The sequence below is a fragment of the Macrobrachium nipponense genome, chromosome 1, assembly GCF_015104395.2.
Source record: "Macrobrachium nipponense isolate FS-2020 chromosome 1, ASM1510439v2, whole genome shotgun sequence".
Taxonomy (NCBI): Eukaryota; Metazoa; Arthropoda; class Malacostraca; order Decapoda; family Palaemonidae; genus Macrobrachium; species Macrobrachium nipponense.
In genome coordinates, this window is record NC_087200.1 from 104,594,205 (window position 1) to 104,616,730 (window position 22,526).

The 22,526-nt window shown below is 40.3% G+C and overlaps 1 protein-coding gene across 1 annotated transcript in view; it reads right to left on the minus strand.

The window, feature by feature from the left end:
- Positions 1 to 277: 277 nt before the first annotated feature.
- Positions 278 to 22,526, minus strand: part of LOC135218897 (H/ACA ribonucleoprotein complex non-core subunit NAF1-like) — a 101,325-nt gene continuing 79,076 nt past the window's right edge. Inside the window, exons 5-7 of the mRNA XM_064255342.1 lie at positions 18,130 to 18,373; positions 10,294 to 10,411; positions 278 to 1,855 (exon numbers count right to left, since the gene is read on the minus strand). Of these exons, the coding sequence (XP_064111412.1) occupies positions 854 to 1,855; positions 10,294 to 10,411; positions 18,130 to 18,373 (1,364 nt within the window). The 3' untranslated portion in view covers positions 278 to 853. The remainder of the gene's footprint in view (positions 1,856 to 10,293; positions 10,412 to 18,129; positions 18,374 to 22,526) is intronic.

Sequence of the window (22,526 nt, forward strand, 5' to 3'; positions counted from 1 at the left end):
GTCAGAGAGAGAACGTCTGCACATGATGACGGTCGAAAGCAAAGTGGAATGTTTACGTCCAGTCAGGTGGGACTCCCGACTATCGGACAAGCAGTTACTGCCTAACTACCTAGTTATTAGAATCTTACAACCGAGTTCCAGCTGGCGCTGAAAGTAATTCCTTACGTAAAGGACCGATGGTTTGTATAACGTGTAGGAACAAATTTGTATTTTATATCTAAAAGCTATGTATAGGTCACATTGGAAAACAATTACCTATGATAAATAAAACTATTAATTTCATAACTTTATGGGTTTATTTTACAAATTTACACAGCATTAACAAATCATGCATGTATACAATTTCTCTCCCATACAACACTTATAAGCAAAATGCAAATTCTATTCATAATGATTTAATTCCAGAGCCAAATGAATACAGTGATCTTGTATGCAACCTAGGTAGTATATTAAAAAGCTTTTTAATACTTGACCTCATTCACTCAAATATTTAATGCACTGAAATTAAATTGACATTAATCAGTTATATTACAGATAAAAATTTGAAGCTATCACACTGAAAAAGGTCCAAATAATATACGGTTGAAAAATGTTCAAATAATATGTGGTTAAATTGAAGCTTTGATTATTCTATATTGGCAAGTCTTTCACCGACAGAAATTTATAATAGCACAGTTTTTGGCTTTGGTTTAGGTACAAAGAATGTTTAAATTCTTTTTCTCTTTTAAAATAATAATTTTCCCAATTTACTATACCTTACCAAACTTGTGGAGACTTATCTTGCAATAATTGTCAAAATTCTTAAAAAGCATAGGTCAATTGTTTAAATTTTGTCTTTATAAGTATTTCAGGATTAAGAAAATTTTGGAAAAGGTGGTGGAACTGCATAGGGTGGATATTGGTGTGGAGGTGGGGTAGGAGGTGGTGGTGGAGGTGGAGGGGCAAAAGAATTAGGAGGATATGAAGGTGCATTTCTTGGAGGCATCCACCCTCCATTCATGGCAGGTGACATTGGTGGTGGCGGGCTTGAAATGTCAATGTGCGGCTGAGGTGGAGGCATCATGTCAGGAAATTCATTAACAGGATGAGGGGGTCTTTGTGGGGGAAATGAGGAATATGTCTGGGGTGCCATGTTTTGGTGATTAACATGATGATGAGGGGATGGAGGTGGAACTGGAGAACCCAAATTCTGAAAACCTGAAGAACCAGGGGAGGGTCCTGGTGTCCCAGGAACTGGATAAGAATGGAAACGGGGAGGTGGTCCTGAAGTTACAGGGGGTCCCATGTTTGGATGCTCACCTACCGAGGTGGGCGTTGGAGGTCTGGGACTAAAAGCAATCTGACAAGGAGGAGGAGGGGGAGTAGTATGAACAGGATGAGGCATACTTCCATCATTTACAGGAGGAAAACCTGGTCTCTGATTTGAAAATGAAGTATGGCAACTAAACTGGTGATTAGGAATCTGTTGAACCCATGGTCTTGGGCTGTTAGGATGATAATTAATACTTGGCCCAGGACTTGGACTACCATGATATTGGCTTGAGTTTACATCATAGTTCATGTTACCATTCATTTCAAACTGATTCGGGAAAGGTGCAACAGGTCTACAACCATAATCATCAAACCGAGGCCCCTGCATGTAAGGTGGTCCACCCCCTGAATTTCCAGGAAATCTCTGCTTCATAAATGGGCGTGGTCCTGAATGAAAACGAGGCCCTGATTTCATACCCTGGCCACTGAAAGGATTAGGCAAACCACCCCTGCAAGGTCTATCTTTTCCAGCTCCTTTCTCCCGACCCCCCATATTTCGACTCCGTTTTCGGCTGGGCTGGAACTCACCAGTTGAACTCTGAAACTGAATAATAAATCACAGTCAGTGAAGTTTGATAGAATTTTAGCAGGAAATTTAAATATTTCTATCTGAAAAACCATGCAGTACAGTATACTAACCCCTTTAGTGGGGCAGCTTATTGAAATGGTAAGACCTGCTGGACATAAGTGTGACACTTTGTGTGGTGATTCTTTACACCTAATGAACAAATCTGGTCGTGGATTTTAAAAATTTAGGTTTACGTTCTTGAGAAGCCACATGGGGTTCACCAAAGTCATTTTCCACCATATGCTGATCATTTGAACAAAGTCTGGATTGTTTGACAGGTTTTTCTTTCTTGGTGCCATGTCAATTTTTCACACTTTCAAAAGGACCAGACATATTTTTGTATCAGTATTTGGAGTGCTCCTCGGCATATATGTTGCGGGCAAATCAAATCAATCTTTTTTTAAAGTTTTCTGTTAAAAACTTTTCTTCCTTTACAAGCTGTGCTTTCATGTGTACATATTTGAAGAAAAACTTGACAAATAATGAGTTCTTTCAGCACAGACATGAACAAGTGCTACATATATGAATAAGGTGTCACTTCTTACCCATGAACAGTGTTACATAGATGAATAAGGTGTCATTCTTACCCATGAACAGTGTTTAGAGAAGCACACATTATTGTCTATTTGTTACACAGATGTGCATCCAAGTCCAACCTTTCTACAAGAACATCTTTTGCATCCATCAGTCTTACATACGCACTTAACCAGTTCATGGCAAGCTGCAGAGGCTGCTGGAAGGGATGTCCACAAGGGAGCCCAGGATCTAGTGGTTTCATCCTTTGTCCAGGCCCAGTTTTCTGGAGAAAGTGCTGCTTGCTGTGGCTGATCACAGGTGGCCCAGATGCCTCTTTGATAGGCTGCAAGTTTTGAATGCTGCAGTGAGGCATCTTGCATTGGTGGAATGCCATCCATTGATTTGCTTCTTTGGCAGAACAGCTCCTTGCATGCTTCATTGACAGACTCCAGCTGGCTAGTTTTGTCATATAAGACAACCATGTAGCGTTCCAGGCACTTGAAGTGACCTGCATCAATGTCTATGGGAGTAAGGATGCTCTGCCATTAGAATGAAGCCATCTGTCACTTCAGGATAGCACTCCCATGCGTCCCAAGCTGTTTTTTCTCTCATCCATAGAAAGACGATGAAGTGTCGCAACCAGTAAAACTGTGGAATGCAGGCAATGCCACACACTCCTCCTTTCCCAAGGCCTGAGCAATAGCATTGATGTGGATGTAGGTAAACTTCTTCCCTACTCCAAAGGCCACCCATATGTCTTGTTGTTGGAAATATGTTTCTGTGATGGTAGAACTTTCCAAGCAAGATGACGGCAACATCAGCGTCAATGGGGCAGACCAAGCATTTTGCAGAGCTATTCTTCAAAGCATCATGCAAGTGAAGGACAACACGAATGTCCACCTCTTCGTGATCACATTGCGGCATACTGTGGTTTGACCCTGTTATGACAATCTCCTGACCACGTGCGGTGATGACTTCCTTCTCTGGAGGAAAATTGTTTTTAGCAATTTTGTCTGAGAGTTTTTAGCAATTTTGTCTGAGAGAAATGCAAACAGTTCCTGCTTGTTGTCTGAGTCTCAGAGAAAGTCAAGCTATTTTACAGGAATCTTGTTCTGATCCTTGACCTTTCTGTGTGTTCCTTTTCACCTCTTTTCTCTAGTTGATTCCTTGATGCTGTTCTTTGTATACACATCCCGAACGACATCCAGTCTTTGAGCACTCTCCAGCTGATTTCTGAGGTAGGGGAGAAACACAACATTTACATATTTTTCAAACACTGAAACCCCACCCGAAGTCTTCCTCTAATGTAAATAAAAGGGATTTTGACGTAGGAAAAATCTATTTCTGGGCGAGGAAGCCGTGTCGCCCAGTGAAATGTGTCTGCTTTAGCACTATTTCTAGTAAAATATTGCTATAATACCAGAGAACTGCTAAATTGGACATGTCAGAAGCCTCTGACTCGCTCACCTATATAAAAGGTGTCGGTATAAAACTGGGGAGAGTGTTAAACACTACCACAGCAACCCCTCCAATTAGCCTTTTCCTCATCAAAAGACCATAAATACGGGGAGCCGACCCATAGGTCACACCTAGCTACCCCGTTGAAGGCGTCTGTGACGTCATACTTTTCGATAGCCATATCGTGTTCGCACGCTCGAATATAGCTATCTGTTCTTTTATTTTTATTCTTGGTTATGGATCGTCAATCTACCTCTTCACCCAAGTTAAGTACTGGTTCCGCCCTTTTTCAATATTTAGGGATTGAATTTACCTTTCGTTTTGCCTTTATTTAGGGTTTTGTTAGGCGTCACTTTTAAGTAGCGGGCGGGCGGCGAGTCGCCTTTATGGCTTACCCTTGAATTGTACCGATTACGAGTGGTCTTCCTCTCTGCTTGCAACATGTGATATTTCAGTACATATATTTATTTATTTCTTGGGTGGCAGTTTTAAGTCGATCCTATTTTCGTTTATGTTTTTGTTATTTTCATTATTTTCATGTTTTTCACGGGGGTCTTCAATATGCATTGGTTTGTAAATACTTTTCATTATTACCTCTTTCGATCGCAATTTGAGTTAAAATTTGTGGAAAAATGTTTTAAAAAAAAAATTATATAAAATACAATATTAAAGTTATATAAAAACCAATGCATCATTCTTTTAGAGGATATAATGACAAACAAATAAAAGCATACAGAGTTTGTCTATCATAATTATAGCCAGAGTTATAAACTTTTGAAAAAAGGGTCCTGTGGCCATTTTGGATCCATTACCATGGAAACAATGAGATAAAAATTCACAAATCCAACTTTTTTTGGGTTCTCTAATCAAACAACATCAAGCTAAGCATAATAAGATGGGGATTGGCCAAACAATACAAACATGGAAGTCTGAAAAGATCACATCTGATGAACCTGGAATGGTAAAGAAATGGACTCAGCATCATCCAAAACACCTACGATGATCCACACTTTTACACCTTCTGACCACATGAGGGGCGTGGCATCTCAAGAATGCAACCCTAAATTTTAAATATCCATGACTAGATTTGTTCATTAGGGTCTAAAGAATCACCACACAAAGAGTCACACTTATGTCTGGCAGGTCCCCACCTGAACTTTATTTGTCTTTAAGCTGCCTCACTACTTTAACAATTAATGTATGTTTAAAAAAAAAAGCAATGAGCTTTGCACTCCTCTGAGGTGGATGACACATCTTACTTGAGTAAGAACTTTAACCTTTCTGGGGGAACTTACTGGTTTTTTTAGCAGTGAAGACTGGTATCTAGAGTGGTGATTATCCCTCTCCTCATTCTACAAGAGGGACACTGCCCACAAATCCCTAGATACCTTCTTCTTGGTACTTGCAGTGGCTGCTCGACAAGTCGTGTTGATATCCAGCTCCATTTTGGGCAGAAAGGTTTCTCACAAATAATTACAATTGGTGTATCCCTAAAGGCACAAATGCAGAGTGAATGGACTCTCTTTCTCTTCCCTTCCCCTTCATAGTATCATCTAGGTTGAAATATTGGTTGGGCTGGGCTAGATACAGGTAACTCCACTTCAAGCACCAAACTTAGCATAGTTCTCAAGGTATGTTTCCCTCTGCCCTCCCTTTTTAACAAGGAGAGAGCACACAGTACAGCTATATTGCAGACCCATCACCTGGTATTACTACCCAGAATTAGCTGCCTTCCAACCTAAATTCCCTATCATGGTTTTCTGACATTTTTCCTTATTTGAGTGATGTCTCTCAAGCTGAGTCACACATCCAGGACCCTAATGCTCTGTCACCCTATATGCTACATGCTAGATGACAAAATACAGCAGGATGTTACAGGAGTCATTTCATGCCCTGCTTGCATAAATGACCAAGATCATGACAATTCCAGGTACTACTATTAAACTCAAATCAGTTGTATTTCTGTAGGAACAAATATCTAAGAAATCTAAAGTACAGTGATTTGTATTTTTCTAGATACAAAAATCAGAGTCATTTAAAGCATAATCCTGTCCTGAAATCCCCTGTTTTTGTTGTCATTTGCCTTCCTGGTTGGTGACTTCTTTCACTGCAGTGTGGTGTGAGTATAGTTACTTTGAAAGAAATTTTATAAGTTTCTTGGTCCTGGATATTATTTTTGTAATGGATGTTTCTGGGACATAATTTAGATAGAAGAACCCATTGGATCTTTTTCATATGTTAAATAATTATTTTCAATTATGAACTTGAGTCATACTCACAACCGGCATAGAACATTTGTCTTTTTGCCCGTTTTACAGTAATGAGTAACCTTCAGTTTTCCAGTTTTGTTCTGAGTTCCAAAGTAATAAGTTATCTTTGGTTCTCCATTTTTGTTCTTAGCTTTCCCAATATATGTTAATACAGCCAGATGTAATTCTATAGGCATGGCTCTCTCAAACCGTACAGCATTCCTTTCATACTTAGAAGGACCCTCATACAAGCCATTTCCCAGATGGCAAATCACACACACAAGATATATGAAAGAAGAAAGAGTAAGCCCCTCCTTGGCTGCAGTCCTAGACCCAGCCACAGAACAAGACTAGCTGGAACTGCTGCCTACTAGAGCCTGGTCTGGGAGGACAGGTACACAAACTACCATGCCATTGCTTGTCAGCCTGACCTGGGACAATACCAACCACAGGAGAGGTCATGTCAGTGAAGGACTGCATAGGACCCAGTGGTGGTAATGTGTGGAAAGTAATGGTACCATGACAGGGAGACTGGTCATAAGCAAACTGATTCCAGAGAATCAAAAGAATCAGTGATCTTAACCCTTATACGCCGATTGGACGTATTATACGTCGACATAAATTGTCTGTTGGGTGCCGATTGGACGTATGGTACGTCGATATAAAAAAAGTTTTTTAAAAATTCGCGGAAAAATACTTATAGGCCTACCAGGCGAAAACTTTTGAATCACGCACCTTGGGGGATGCTGGGAGCTCACGGATCAAGGCGTTGTTTTGTTTACAATCATTACGCAGGCGCACAAGCGGAAATTTTTTTCTTCTCGCACTAAAAAACATCAGCGACACATCTCAGAAATCATTTTGTCAATTTGACATAATTTTTGCACCATTTTATATTAACCGTTACATGGAGTATATATGAAAATGTGCGCAATTCCATGTAAAATACAACTAAAAACAACTCATGGTTGTAGCTTTCATCAGTTTTGAAATATTTTTATATAAATAACGATGTGCCAAAATTTCAAACTTCGGTCAACTTTGACTCTACCGAAATGGTAGAAAAACACAATTGTAAGCTAAAACTCTTATATTCTAGTAATATTCAATCATTTACCTTTATATTGCAACAAATTGAAAGTCTCTAGCACAATATTTTGATTTATGGTGAATTTATGAATAAAACTTTTTCCTTATGTCAGGGCGGTAACTCTTCCGAAAAAATCATAAATTTTTTCGTCCAATTGTCGTAATGTTTGCACCATTTTAATTAGCCGTTACATAAAGTTTTATATATAGAAATGTGCGCAATTTCATGCACAATACAACTAAGAACAACCCATGGTTGTAGCTTTTATCAGTTTTGAAATATTTTCATATAAATAACGATAAGTGCCAAAATTTCAACCTTCAGTCAACTTTGACTATCGAAATGGTCAAAAAACGCTATTGTAAGCTAAAACTCTTATATTCTTGTAATATTCAATCATTTACTTTTATTTTGCAACAAATTGGAAGTCTCTAGCACAATATTTCGATTTATGGTGAATTTATGAAAAAAAAAAAAAATTTTCCTTACGTCCGCGCGATAACTCTTCTGAAAAAAATCAGAAATTTTTTCATCCGATTGTCGTAATGTTTGCACCATTTTAAATTAGCTGTTACATAAAGTTTTATATATGAAAATGTAAGCAATTTCATTTAGAATACAACAAAAAATAATTGAAGCTTGTAGCTTTTCTCATTTTAAAAATATTTGCATATAAATCACGATAAATAGAAAAAAAACCACGTTTGGTCAACTTTGACTCTACCGAAATGGTCACAAAACACAATTGTAAGCTAAACCTCTTACAGTCTAGTAATATTCAGTCATTTATCTTCATTTTGAAACAAATTCGAAGTCTCTAGCACAATATTTAGATTTATGGTGAATTTATGAAAAAAACTTTTTCCTTCCCTCCGCGTGCGGATTCTCCGCCGCAAATCTCCAAAATGCGTACGTCGCATTCTTGTAATATTTGCTCCCTTTCATATTAGGCGTTTCATAGAGTTTTATATATGAAAATGTGCACAATTTCATGTAGAATAAAACAAAATATAATTGAAGGTTGTAGCTTTTCTCATTTAAAAAATATTTGCATATAAATCACGATAAATAGAAAAAAAAACCAAGTTCGGTCAACTTTGACTCTACCGAAATGGTCAAAAAACACAATTGTAAGCTAAAACTCTTACAGTCTAGTCATATTCAGTTATTTATCTTCATTTTGAAAAAAATTCGAAGTGTCTAACACAATATTTAGATTTATGGTGAATTAAAAAAAAAAAAAATTTCCTCTCCTCCGCGCGCAGTTTCTCCGCCGCAAATCTCCGAAATGCGTACGTCACATTCTTGTAATATTTACTCCGTCTCATATTAGGCGTTACATAGAGTTTTATATATGAAAATGTGCACAATTTCATGTAGAATACAACAAAAAATAATTGAAGGTTGTAGCTTTTCTCATTTTCGAAATATTTGCATATAAAAAATATATAAAAAAATTTGACATTCGGTCAACTTTAACTCATTCGAAATGGGCAAATGGGTGAAAACTGCAATTGTAAGCTGAAATTCTTACAGTATAGTAATATTCAATCATTTATCTTCATTTTAAAACAAATTGGAAATCTCTAGAACAATATTTAGATTTATGGTGAATTTTTGAAAAAAACATTTTTTTACGTCCACGCGTTACGAATTCATGCATCATTTTGTGATAATATTTTCTCTGTATTGCTTTGATCGTTTTACAATGTGTTATATACCAAAATGATTGCAATTTAGTGTACAATACAACGAAAAAAAATTAACTCGTTAGCTTTAACCGTTTTGCTCACAGTGCGATTTGAATACAATTATATATGAAATTTTGTTTTCACGCTATCATATATCGCATTATTTATATATGATAATGATATTTTTTCTTTTCTCATGGTTGCATACTAAACTTCAGGCAATGACAAAACAAGGAGCCAAAATTAACTCTTAATCTTGAAAACTAAGAGCGCTGTGATTTTTTTTTTAAAATATTTTTTTCCGCTTCGGCGCTCACTCCGAGACCCCCCCCCCGCCATACGGGAGACGATTTTTATTATAACCCTTCGGCGTTAAAGGGTTAATAAGTATGGACTCTTCTACATTTCCAGAAGACTGAGCAGGCAACCAGGCAAAAGCAAGTTCATGAACTAGGGACCTGTTATGGGCAAGCTCATGAACAGGTCCAACTGCTTCACCCACATGCTCCTGCAACTGATCAGAGAAAATGTGACGTCTGCTAGAAGACTTTTTGCAGAGGGTACCTTCATGGGCCTCCATTTTGCACTTCTTTCAGATCATTGACAAGATAGGAGAGGAAAAGAGTGAAGAGGAGAAGGCTGATGTTTATTTACACCTCCTCAACCTTTTTCTCCCAAGAACCTCTCTAATTCTCCAACAGCTAAAAATGTCATCACAATGGCACTCATCCTAACTGAGACAGAAGTCAAAGCAGGAGCTGCTGAAGCTGCAACAGTGGCAGCGGTCCCTACAGGACATTTTTGAAGCAGAAGCATCAGCTCAGGCAAACACAGAGAGAAACTTGGCTGAGCCAAGGGCTCCAGAAAGGCCACCAAGGTCACAGAGCTTTCAATAACTTGGCTGGAAAGCCTTGGAGTAGTCAGTGCTGCAGGAACCTAAAGGGCAGGAACAGAAGAAGGGTCGAATGCCCATCACATTTTCCATCATCCCAACATGAGCAGAGAGAGTAAGCAGATAAGTTTCTGTACAACCTCTCCCAATTCCCCTTTGGACCATGGATGGGGCAAATGTCCAAGAAGGATCCCAGAGGTAAAAGAAATCAGAGCAGGATACTGTTAATGGGGTGTCTGGGAGAACAGACAATGATAAGGCAATTCTTAGCCCTTTGCAACACTTGTATTTAAAATTGTCAAGAAGCAGCGGGGATATCTTAACAGGAGTACAGCTGACGAGTCTAGTGGATGGTGGTCCCATGGTCCCAACCCCTCCCACCTACTTCTAGTAACAGTGGTCCAACATATGAACCAGCTACTACTGCAGTTAAACATATGCAAATGGTAAAAGTTGTAACTTCACAGGAAAAACAAATAGCTATATGAACAAACTGATAACAGTAACTTTTGCCTTACCTTACTCTGTTTTACTACCCCTTTGACTTTAGCTTCCTCTTCATCATCTGAAAAGTCTGTCAATTCACATGGCAAAACTTCATTACCAGTCAAGCCTGAAGCATCACTGCCTTTCATTCTGAGAAAAAATAAGTACATGATAAAACTAGGCACTGAAGAAATGTAAGCCAAAAATATATTAATTAAGTTTCATTAAAATCTTCAACCAACAACTGTTATGATTAATTAAAAACTAAACAGTGAGACAAACTCGTCTAATCTGAATACATACTACGTACATTGCTCTATCTACTGTGCTGTACATTAAACATATCTTGCAGCTGGCAATAAATTTTTTTCTATGATAATTGTTAAATTTTGAACAGTTCAGGATAATTCTTGAAATGTCTGCATGAAGGTCTGCCATCATAAGAAACAAAAGATGTACCATTCAAATCAAACACCTTAATGGCCTGATCCTTTAGGGCCCAGTGTAAAAAGATTATTTGTTTGACACATGGTCACAGGATGTAACTGTGGAAAATGGAGTAGTAAGAAATATTGTCAAGTTTAAGTATTTGACAATACTTCTTGCCTTTGGAACTCAGTTCAGAGCAACTTTTGAGAACTGGATTAGTATATGCTAAAGGCTACATACTTAACATTTATGAGACAATTATAAAAAAAAATCACAAATCCAAGGTGTTCAAATTCCTTTATCCTTGATAATGACTTTCCCTAAACCAATTCAGAAATTGAAATAAGTTCTCTCCACTCTCTCGTCATATACACTTTCTATACCAAAATTATTTATCTCACTCTCATGCCCTCTACAATACTCTGCCTGAATTTCCATCTTCATTTATGACATTTTCCCACAAATTTATGCTTTTCCTACAGGACATTCTCATGCTACTTCCATATCTGACTTTTCTTAAGAAATATTCCTCCCCCCACCTATCACATGTTTAAACCACTGCTAGGTATCTTTGAATCTTATAATTATTTTCCCGCTGCTGGGTAGCTCATCTTTCCTCAACTTTCCCATTCGTAATTTGACCCTCCCACCGCACTCCATGAATCTCAGCACTCTCCATTTTCCTTGTAAATGGCTATTTTTCTGCTATATATAACATTACAGGCTTAACATGTACCATGTACCTTTGCTCCTGATCCCAACCCCTTGGTCAAGTTAATCAGAAATTTAATTTGATGATGAATGCTGTGGAGCAATTAGGTTGTTAATTGAAAGTTCTTATGGACACAGTGGGTAATAAGAGTGTTGGTGAAATGCCAGTGGAAGAGGTAGCTGCCCGTCCCACCAATTCTCCTAGGTAAAGGTCCCTAGCATACTCCCTTAAACCTGGAAGGAGTCATACTGGTAGGGAGGTTAGTGGGGTCTGCTTACGGACAGTTGCCCCCTCAGTTGGACCTGTTCACGTTTGCCAGGTTACGACAGGGCGCTGCTGGAAAGGCGTCTCTATGAATGAATCTCATCTGCTGAAAAGACAAGCAAGGGACGTATCCCATTCTTCACCAGTTCCTCTTGAAAGGTTCAGAGAACCTTTCTTAGATCAGCGACTGTCATGCAGTTTCTGGACTGCCCCGAATGTTTTTCCCAGGAGCATCTAGAATTAGAGGGGCAGTATTTGTCCCTTCAACACCCCTCCTCTTGCAAATACTCTTCGGCTTCTCGAAAGTAGTTGTCTGAGCACCCAGCTGACGCTCCTGAGCACCCATTGGCATCCAAGTGGTCTGCTCACGTGCTCCCATCAGCTCCCAAACATTCAGTAGCACCTGAGTCTCTTTTGGCAGTCTTCCTTATGCTCCTGAGCATTCAGCAGTCTCTGAGCATCTGCCAGCACCCAAGTTCTCAAGCATGTATCATCCGGAAGCGCCCACTAGCACCAGTGTCCATTCATGCCGCCAGAGTAATCATTAGTGCCTGAACGTCCATTGCTGCCTGAGCTACCATAGCTGTCCAAGCTTACTTTAATGCCTGATTACCCGTTGCCTCCTGCAGTGGACCCTTCTTTGATGGCTATTCAACACCAGTTGGATAGCATTTTAGGTTTAATTAAGAAGACCCCCTTGACTCCCCAACCTCCAGCGGATTTGTTTTCGATTTCATCAGATGAGGAAGAGGAAGCGGACTTATGTACTCCACCATCTGCTTATGTTTCATTACCATGATATTTGTTAGCAACATTCGCAGGTTTCTTCTCACCAATTGCTCCAGCTTACCTGGCTTTTTCTTATTTAATGAACAGTCTGGCAGTGGGAACCAATAGACTTCCGAGGATGATCCTTTCTTTATCAACTAAGAAGGCCTTATAAGAGGTTGAAGGATGGCTCTCGGAGGAAAGAGAGCAAGGAAGAGCCACTTTCAATTTCCCTTCTTCCAGGCTCTCATAGGAGACATTCACCCTACGTGACAGGAGAAGCTCCTTCCCTTGGAGTGTCTGCCTCCTCTCGTTGTGACTTTTCAGGCCGGATAGACTCTTGAAAGTCCCCCTTAATGCTGCCATATCATATTCTTGACTTTGGAATTAGAACATATGCTGAAGAACTAAATTTTGGTTTTTGGAGAGCTAAGCTTCTTTGACTGGACAAGTGGGAGCCTTGGCACATAAGATTAAAGACTGTCCTTCAGTGGCAGAGGATATCACTTCAAATTTATCATAAGTTATTTCTTCTTGGCAATGGGTATATTAAAGAAAAGGGAACTCTGGTGTTCTTACACTATAAAAGGAATGACCCATTCATAAAAATCCCCTCTTCTCTTCTCTCAATTGGATCGACTGCACCTTTTCCCACAAGCAACAGTGCTTCAGATTGTGGCAGATTTTCAGAAAAAATCTACCCAGGCTCTCCTTGCCCAGTCAGCAAGACACCCCAGAGAGACTACTTCCTTTAGCACCAGCATAGCCCCTCCCCTGCAGCCTCAGCCCTTTCGAGGTATGGGTAGGCAAAGAGGCTTTACCAGATCTCAGGCAAACACCCGATTTGCTTCATTAGCAGTCAAAAAGTCATCTGCAAAGCCAACCTCATGTAAATGAGAACCTTATCCTCTGTACTTCGGTGGGAGCCAGGTTCCTCCACCTGGGAAGCAAGGGGGGAGAATCCTGGATAGTAGAAGTGCTGAGAGGTGGACACTCAATCCCTATCAAACAAAAACCTCCTTTAATCAGCTCACCTGTCATATTGATAGCCTACTCTGTTGGCTCAGAGAGGTTTTTAGCCCTCTCTCAAGAAGTATCATCCCTTCTTAGGAAAGAAGCCATTAAAATAGTCAAGGACACCTGCTCACTGGGGTAGTACAATTGACTGTTTGAAGTTCCCAAGGCCTTTGGAGGTTGGAGGCCAGTTCTGGACATAAGCACCCTCAGTGAATTTGTATGTCCAGAAAACCAAATTCAAGACATGGAGGACACATACGTCCATGTTCCCATCATATGTGGACTCAAGGAAATTTTTAAGGTTCATTTTTCATAACAAAGTATATCAGATCAGAGCTCAGTGCTTCAGCTTCTCCAAGTCTCCACAGGTGTTTAGCAGCAGTCTACGTCTTCTTAGAATAAAGATTTCGCTATATCTAGATTATTTACTGCTTCATTCTCAGTCGAAGGAGAGATGTACGGAGGACCTAGAAAAGACCCATCTTCTAGCCCAGGACTTGTATCTCTTAAAAACCTACAAGTCTCATCTGACTCCTCAGGAGATTGTACATTTGGGTATGAGAATAAACTCTCAGACATTCTGGGTTTTCCCATCACCAAAAGCATAAATTTTTACCTTCAAAAAGAGGACCAATTTCTCTCCCTTCAGTCCAGCTCTGTGAACAGTTGGATAAGCCTACTAGGAAAGCTCTAAACCATGGAGCAATTCATAAAACTAGGGAGACTTCATATGAGGAATTTACAATTTTATGTAAGGTTCAATTGGAACAGGAAGAAACACCCAGACACGATTGTGTTCCCAGTGACTCAAGAGATCAGAGACCTGTATTGGTGGGAACCAAGAGAAAGCATTTCAGCAGGGAAATCATTCCTTCCTCTGAGCCCCAGTCTAGTGTTTTATTTACACGCCTCAGACCTAGGTTGGGACCTCCAGGACGTGGACTGCAGATCTGAGAGGTTGGCATATAAATGTAAAAGAACTAAAAGTTATTCATAGTGATTGAAAGCTTTATCATTGTGGATGTGTTCAACCAAACAGTGATGGTCCATTCAGAAAATACAGCAATACTATCCTACGTCAGGAAGCAGGGGGAACACATCCGTTTTCCCTTTGTGAAGCAGCAAGAGCCATCCTCATTTGGGCAGACAAAAATCAGACAAGGATTTTAACCAGATATATACAAAGGAAGTTAAATGTGATAGCAGATGTACTGGGCTGCCAAAAACAAGTTCTCCTCCACAGAGTTGACCTTAGACCCTCTAGTATATCTAAGTTTTTGGAAACTATTGGGAAAACCAGTCCCAGATCTAAGGTACTCTATGCCTTCCCTCTTTTCAAGATGGTGAGAGATGTCAACAAGTTCAGAACTCACTGAAATCTAACAATGTTTTTAATAGTACCTTTTTGGCCTGCAGAGGAGTGGTTCCCGAACTTACTAGAACTATTGTTGGGCTTTCTGAGGCTACTGCCTCAAAATATCAATCTACTCGGATAACCTCACTACAGACGATTCCACCAAAGACTGTCCACTCTGGCCCTGACCACATTCAAACTGTCAGGAGATTGGTGTGAGTGAAAGGCTTTTCAAAGTTGGTTACAGAGGCTGTTGCTTGATGTAGGCGCCAATCAAGTAAAGTTTATCAAGCCAAGTGTACAGTCTTCCGATCCCGGTGCAGAGGGCATAATGTCACATCTTTTAAGACATCTATGGCAGAAATTGTTAGAGGCTTGTCTTCCTCTACTATAAAAGACTACCTTATAAAATCATTTTATACAACGAAACAGGGAGACAAGTCGGTTTCATGGAACTTAGACGTGGTACTCAAATGGCCATCGGATCCCCACATTGAGCCACTGCGTACAATTTCTCTGAGAGACCTAACAAGGAAAACTTTACTTTAGTGGCATTGGCTACAGCTAAGTGTGTGAGCAAGCTACACGCAACTGAACTGACCAAAGGATTGGTTTTTCAAAGAAGACACAGTCTGTTTGTTCACCCTCATTTTTTTTAGCAAAGAATGAGACTCCTTCCAAGCCCTAGCCTTGTTCTTTTTCTTTTAAAAACCTAATGGACATTCTAGGTCCTGAGGAGGAAGAGAGAACCCTTTGAGTATCCGCTCACCACCAGTCAACTGCATCTTCTAAATGAGTTCTTATTAATAGAAGCTTTGACTCAAGGAGATCCCCATTTCAAAAGGACGACAAGGACTATGAATCTACTGACCCTGCCACCTTCGACAAGGCTGCATCCCTCCTAGCTAGGAGAAGGTTGGCCCACAAAGTCACACTGAGATGGCTTTGATGTGTTAGCACCAGACTGCAACAGCCTGACAAAGGATTAAGAACTGACTTAACCTCCCTCAGCTCTATCCGACGCGATCCTGGCTACCGCAGTGGACCACAAGTCCAACCAGGACACAGTCTGGAAGATGCAAGAAGCAGGAGCCTCCATAGCCAAGGCCAATTGCAGAGTAAATGAAGGACCTTATGGCCTAACCTGATCCAAGGTCAAACCAGGCTTAAGGTGGATTACATCTGAATTAATGTGACAGGATATCAGCTGAACCACACTGGTGGAATAATATTTCCTATGCCACGTGAGAGGAGGAGGAAGAAACTTCAAGGACCTATTGGATCTCAAAGAGCATCTCGTTCTGAAACCAAGGCATTAACAAGCGGCAAGATAGACTGAGTATGACCTGACAAGGGAAGCTCAAACAAAGCTTTCATATCTTGTCTTGGACCTAGCAATGCCTCTATATACCCACAGGGGTTACAGAAGACTGTGTCTGCATTCTACTCCCCATGATTACTGAACTCACAAATGAGATCAAAAAACTCTGAGAAAGAAGACAGGAACTTCTGGCTCTCTCCTTCCTCCAGTTCTGGCAAAGGAGACAGACAACATCAAGAAAAAGGCTTGGAAGGCTCCTCATCCTTCCCTAAAAGCAGAGGAGAGGTTTCCCTGGGAAGCCAGGCATCATGCCTTTCACTGTTTGGAGTAGAGTCCCTAACTACGGAAGATCTTAAACTAGAGGGGTCCAAAACACAACCATGCAACGAAACCCGTACATGGTCTCCACCCAAACTGTGTATGTGCCCATGCGACAAACCACATACAAATTCTCGGGACGAATCATGTGCATGAACATGCGAAGAGTCAAGTACATGGCCATCAGACTACACAGAAGCACGGTCTTGGGACAGGGAACAATGCTGAAGCTAACTCCCTGAAGAAGACTGATCCCTAAAGTCCTGGTCTTTAGGAGGCAAACAAGAAACATGTCCATGGACCAGAGTCGCCTCACATTCTCAACCGTCAACCACAACACTGCAGAGAGAAGAATCCTTGGAAGGTGCAGGAGACACCGTCAAAGCCGTTACCTTCAACCTCTTAATCGGAACCTTATCTTTCGATGGACTGGAACAGGGAACGGGTACAAGAGACGGAGATGGTCGAGATGGAGGGCTAACACTTTTATAGTAAAGTACATGTAGATGTAAGAGATAGACACAGCCATGTAGAGAAATCAGCGAAGCACTCCTCTCCCCTGCAGAAGACGATGCCACAAAGTCCATAATTCTCAGTTTGACTCAAGGGCAGGGAGGAGAAGGAGATGAAGAAGCATAAGGAGTTAGAGGAGAGCGCTTACTCCCTCTATGACGTCTCTTCCTAAAAGAGGGAAAGGAAGAATCACTCCTTTTATGACTTCTTGCCAGAGAGAACAGAATACCTCTCTCAAAAAACAGACTCCAGCCTCTTGACCATAGCTTGAAACAATGTCTCCGATGGCTCAGCAAGATGTAGAGATGACATCATAGGCAAAGGAGATGACATCACAACAAAGGGAGAAAGAGATGTCACCATAGCTGACATCAAAGACTGAGAGGATGCTGGGAGTGATGTCACATCTCAAATGGTAGCACTGGTCAATGGCCTCACTGACGGAGCGATATGGGGCGACCCAGTAAGCATTGATGATGACAAAGGCGTCTTGCTGGAGATAGCACACGAGCCACGTCTTGCTGGAGACAGCACACAAGCGCCAAAGTAGTGTAGGCCTAGAGGAGGATGGACTACTAATGGGGCTGCCAGGGGGTACAAACAACCAAGAAATGTGAGAGTAGGCCATCCAAAGAGAGGGCACCCTGTAGGCCTAGAGACGTCCAAACAGCCACCATCTTGTTTGACTCGGAATCTAAAACAATCATGGGCAAACAAAGCAACCGGCTTGGGAGGAGAGCGCTAGTGACTACTCTCCAAGGCAGTCAAAGAAAGACTGACGCTTCACGGGGTTCTAAGCCTGGTTGATGACCAGCTTCCTCCTCGTATATGCCAGTTGCCAGATGCCACAGATCCCTTGCTTTGCAATCTTTGATTGACTTTAACTGATTTCCAGCTGGCACAAGAAGATTATCCTACTGTTAAGACTGAAGGTTCGTTCTGCGAATGAACAACTGCTGTTTACTATAAGCTATGCAGGTGGGTTCCAGGGTATTGTATCATGTATGGTATAAGCCGATATATATGTTACTTATTGGATTTCATTACTTATGAGTGGAAGAACTCCTGTCCACTAAGTAAAGGTGCCAACTGTAATTAACTAACAATAAGCCGTTGCAACATACAAAAATAATCAAAAGGATACACTAAAATACACAATAAAAGTTACTTACCTCATGAGATCATCAATCACAACAAAGCTTGCATGTTCTGTTTCTGGTGCATAAAATACAGGCTCTCCTTTATTGATACCAAGCTCCTTGACATGTTCGCTGGAATTAAACCGCACAACATACAGAGGTTCCTGAACTTGTCCAAAGACATCAAATACCACCCCCAAAACTTTCTTGCCATTGTCTAGAAACAACACTGAGTCCAAGTCTATGGGAGGAATGCCATGATGACCTTGAACCACAACTGGAACAAACATACATTCAAATCAGTTTTACTGTAGTTATTATATTGTTCCATCTATACCGAAATACCAGGCATAAAAAATATTTCTCATTATTGAACCTTATTCAATTTCCCTAATTATTCTAAAAACAATCATGGCACACTATTTTCATAAACTCCCTTTATAATTTAGAAACACCATAACCTAAGGCATTTCCACTCTAAAAAAATTTTTTAAACAACCAAACTTATTCAAAATAAGAACAGTGCATTTGGACCAAAATACAGTAGTATAGGGTCACAATCCCTTAACTGAAACCCTTGGGACTAGCTTTGTTCAGTTTTTGCATTTTTTCAGATTTTGGAACTAAAGCTTGCTCCAAAAATATGCAAGCACAGTTTATTTAAAACAAAATCCAAACCATTCTGTAAACTTAAAAATATAAAGCACCAAAAAGAACTCTAGTTTGAGTATAGTACAGTGTTCCCCCCGTATTCGCGGGGGATGTGTACCAGACCCCCCCCATGAATAGTTAGAATCCGCGAATGTTTGGAACCCCTATAAAAGCGCTAAAAACAGCCTATTTCGTTAGTTAAAAATTAAGAAAAACCACTAAAAATTTTCATACTTGGTTTTTTTAATAGTTTTATCACAAAAAGTGCATTTTATGATGAAATTGATCACAAAAACCAGGAATTTGTGGATATTTCTCATAGAAAAATACCGCGAATGCGCGAATTTTCCGCGAATAATGCAGGGAAACGTTCCCGAGAGAAATCCGCGAATCCGGAGGACGCGAATACGGGGGGTCCACTGTATACTTGTGTATCATGCAATCCTTAAAACTTTGTGGCAAAACATAATTTCATAACATATATGGTGAGATGCATTTTCAGTATATTACATGAGGATAGCTTAATGTTCAAGTTTTAGTTTTGGTTGAATACACTAAGCTAGGCTATGCTTCCTATGCCTGTCTCAGTTTCGGCTGATTCCATTGATAATGCATATCACATGCAAGTCATATGTTAAAAGCGAATCTTCATACATTCGACTAGACTTATCAAATTGATGGCTCGTTTTAAGAATTCATAACTATTTCTTATAATTACCAACCACTTCCTACTCCACGCAAAACACTACCATAAACAACAGCACATACTAACACGAACAACTGAATCAAGAAACTGCCATCTGCTGATGTTACTTAATGTAACTAACTTTGAGAAACAGGATTTGGCTGATGTTAGTTACTGTAACTAAAACACATTTATTCAGTGTTGCATTACAGTTGTTGACTTATTAAAAATATTATCATATTTAGTGGCGATTTCTATAAATCCAGTCATACTCCAACATACGAAAGTCCCTACATACAAAAAATCCAGGTTGCGAAGGCAAAGACGAAGATTTTTTTGCTTCTGTGTATGAAAATAATTCCGGTTGTGAAAGGGTGTATGTACTGTGAAGTCCGAGATTCGCCTGGGCCGCTGAGAACAATTTTAAAACTCACACGCCGCCAACTCAGTAGACTCGCCACTATCCTCCTGCTCTCCCATTGGTTCCTGATGCTAGTCACCGCTGTAAGATCCTGCTCTTATTGGTCAGCATCTGTCCCATCATGCCTCTATGTAAAGGCGTTCCTTGACCATTTTTAACGGCAGCGTTATCGTAAACACCTGGAATTCGTTCGTTCACATTGCTTTGTTCATTAACGTAAATTCCTGTTAGTAATTTCGTTTTCGTTGTACTGTAAGTTACTTTATCGTGTTGTGTGTGAACTTAATTACTTAAGTTATCAGCCATGGGTCCCAAGAATGTTGCTGAAGTTCGCGGAAAGAAGAGGATGCTTTCTATGGAGATGAAGATGAGATAACCAAGAAGTGTTAATGTTTTCTGCCATTTGTTGATGTGTTTTGTAAAGTTTAGTGTTAATGTTTTCTGCCATTTTTTAATGTGTTTCGTAAAGTTAAGTGTTCATGTTTTCTGCCATTTGTCCTCCTCCTCTGTCGCCACTTTCAGACATCGCCTCACTCGAAAGGTAAGGTTCCACATTTTACTACATACATACATACATGTACGTACAGTATTTCTACTACATACATACATACATGTACGTACAGTATTTCTTGAACTTTGTACACTAATACACTATTTACAGGTACAGTCACAGTTAGGTTAGGTATTGAAGGGTCCAAATTGTTGTATTTATTGTTTATTGGTCAATTTAGCTTTATAATAAAATTTACTGTGGTGTTTTTGTATGGCTTGGAATGAATTAGGCAATTTACATGTAAAACGTAGTTCTTGATACGAAAAAATCAGGTTACATGGCCGCTTCGGAACATTAATTTTGTAACCTGAGGCACTACTGTAAAGTAAAATATGTATACATTTTATTCATCCTTCAAACAATGAGAAAGGTGGTAAGAAAGTATATATACCACTATATTTAAGGTTGTTACTGTGGCTGAAGACACATATACTAATGTGCAAGCTGCAAAACGTTTGGGAAGAGCCAAAAGCAACATCCGAAAGTCGCAAAAATGATATTGTTATGATACAATAAAGTTTGTTCATACTTACCTGGCAGATATATATATAGCTGTATTTTCTGAAGTCCGACAGAATTTTAAAAACTTCCGACACACGCAGTGGTCGGCCAGGTGGTTAGTACCCATTCCCGCCGCTGGGAGGCGGGTATCAGGAACCATTCCCATTTTCTATTCATAATTTTTATTTCCACTGTCCCCTGAGGGGAGGTGGGTGGGTACTTGATTATATATATCTGCCAGGTAAGTATGAACAAACTTTATTGTATCATAACAATATCATTTTGTTCATGAAACTTACCTGTCAGATATATATATAGCTGAATCCCACCTTTGGAGGTGGGAAGGGACAGAATAGAAGGATTTTGGGAAACAAATGCATGCAGATGATTTACATCTTGGTTCCACCTGTTAGCATAGCTGACTTCGTGATTACTGTCACCCAAGTCTGCTTCTGCTTTACTAGAGTTGCCAGCGAGGTAGAGACCTATAAAGCTGGTGCACTCCAGATGATCTGTCAACGGGGGCGTGACCACAATGTGACTAGACCATATTGACCATACCATGAGGGCTAAGAAGTAAAATAAATATATATATATAAATATATATATCACCACCTGACCAACCTAGCCAAAGTTAAGGTGTGTTAACTAAGGCTTAAGAGTTAAGTCGTCGCCGTTGTCGGCGACTCAACAACTAAATTAAGAGCTCTTCCTAACCATTTTCTACAGGATAGGATGAGTGGTACTTCTTGCCCCCAAGATTGTGTCTGCAGGACACGTATGGCCCTAGCGAGCAGCAGATCTCATATGCCATCTTCACATCTCGCAGGGAGTGTGAAGTGAACACAGAGTTGCTTCGCTAAAACATGGTACTCAGGATGTTGCTGAGTGCCATGCTCTGTTGAAATGCTTCCGAGGCCGCGCCCTCACCTCGTGAGCATTCAGATAAAAAGATTTCAAATCTTTGTTGCAAACAACAATGAAGGAGCATTTTTGAAAGAACTCCTAACACTAAAGCCAGGGTGTTCTTCGATATGGGCAAGTCTGGTCTTTTTCGGAACACTGCAGATTGCCCGAATGACTTCGACTTTCTTGAGTTTTATGTAGATAAAACTTGAGAGACCCGACAGGGCACAGGACTCTCTCTGGCTCCTGCCCACTAACTTGTGCCATCCTTGCTTCCAAGCTCCTGGCCAAGGACAAAACGGGTTTCCATTCTTAGGCCACAACGGAAGGCTTAGAGAGCACACGCCTTGTGTTCTCTAAAGCCAAAACTTTTGACGATGGCTTAAAATCTCACTAACCCTCTTTGTCGTATCTAGGGTGGTTAGAAGAAGGCCTTCCTGATAACATGCAAGAAGTTAACAGGTAGGAGAGGTTCGAATGCTTTGACATCAAGAACTTCAGACTACGTCTAAGTTCCATATTGAAAGCTTCGATCTGGACATGCACAGTCAGTCCGTCTGTACTAAAGTCAGGTGACCGACCAGTTTGACCAGTCAGACGAATCAAGGACAGCAAGGCTGTACCCTGAAGACCATAAGGCACTATTCTTCACTGAAGGATGAGTGGTCTGGACTGCCTGGGCCATTCAATCTAAGCAAACCTTGGGGGTGTAT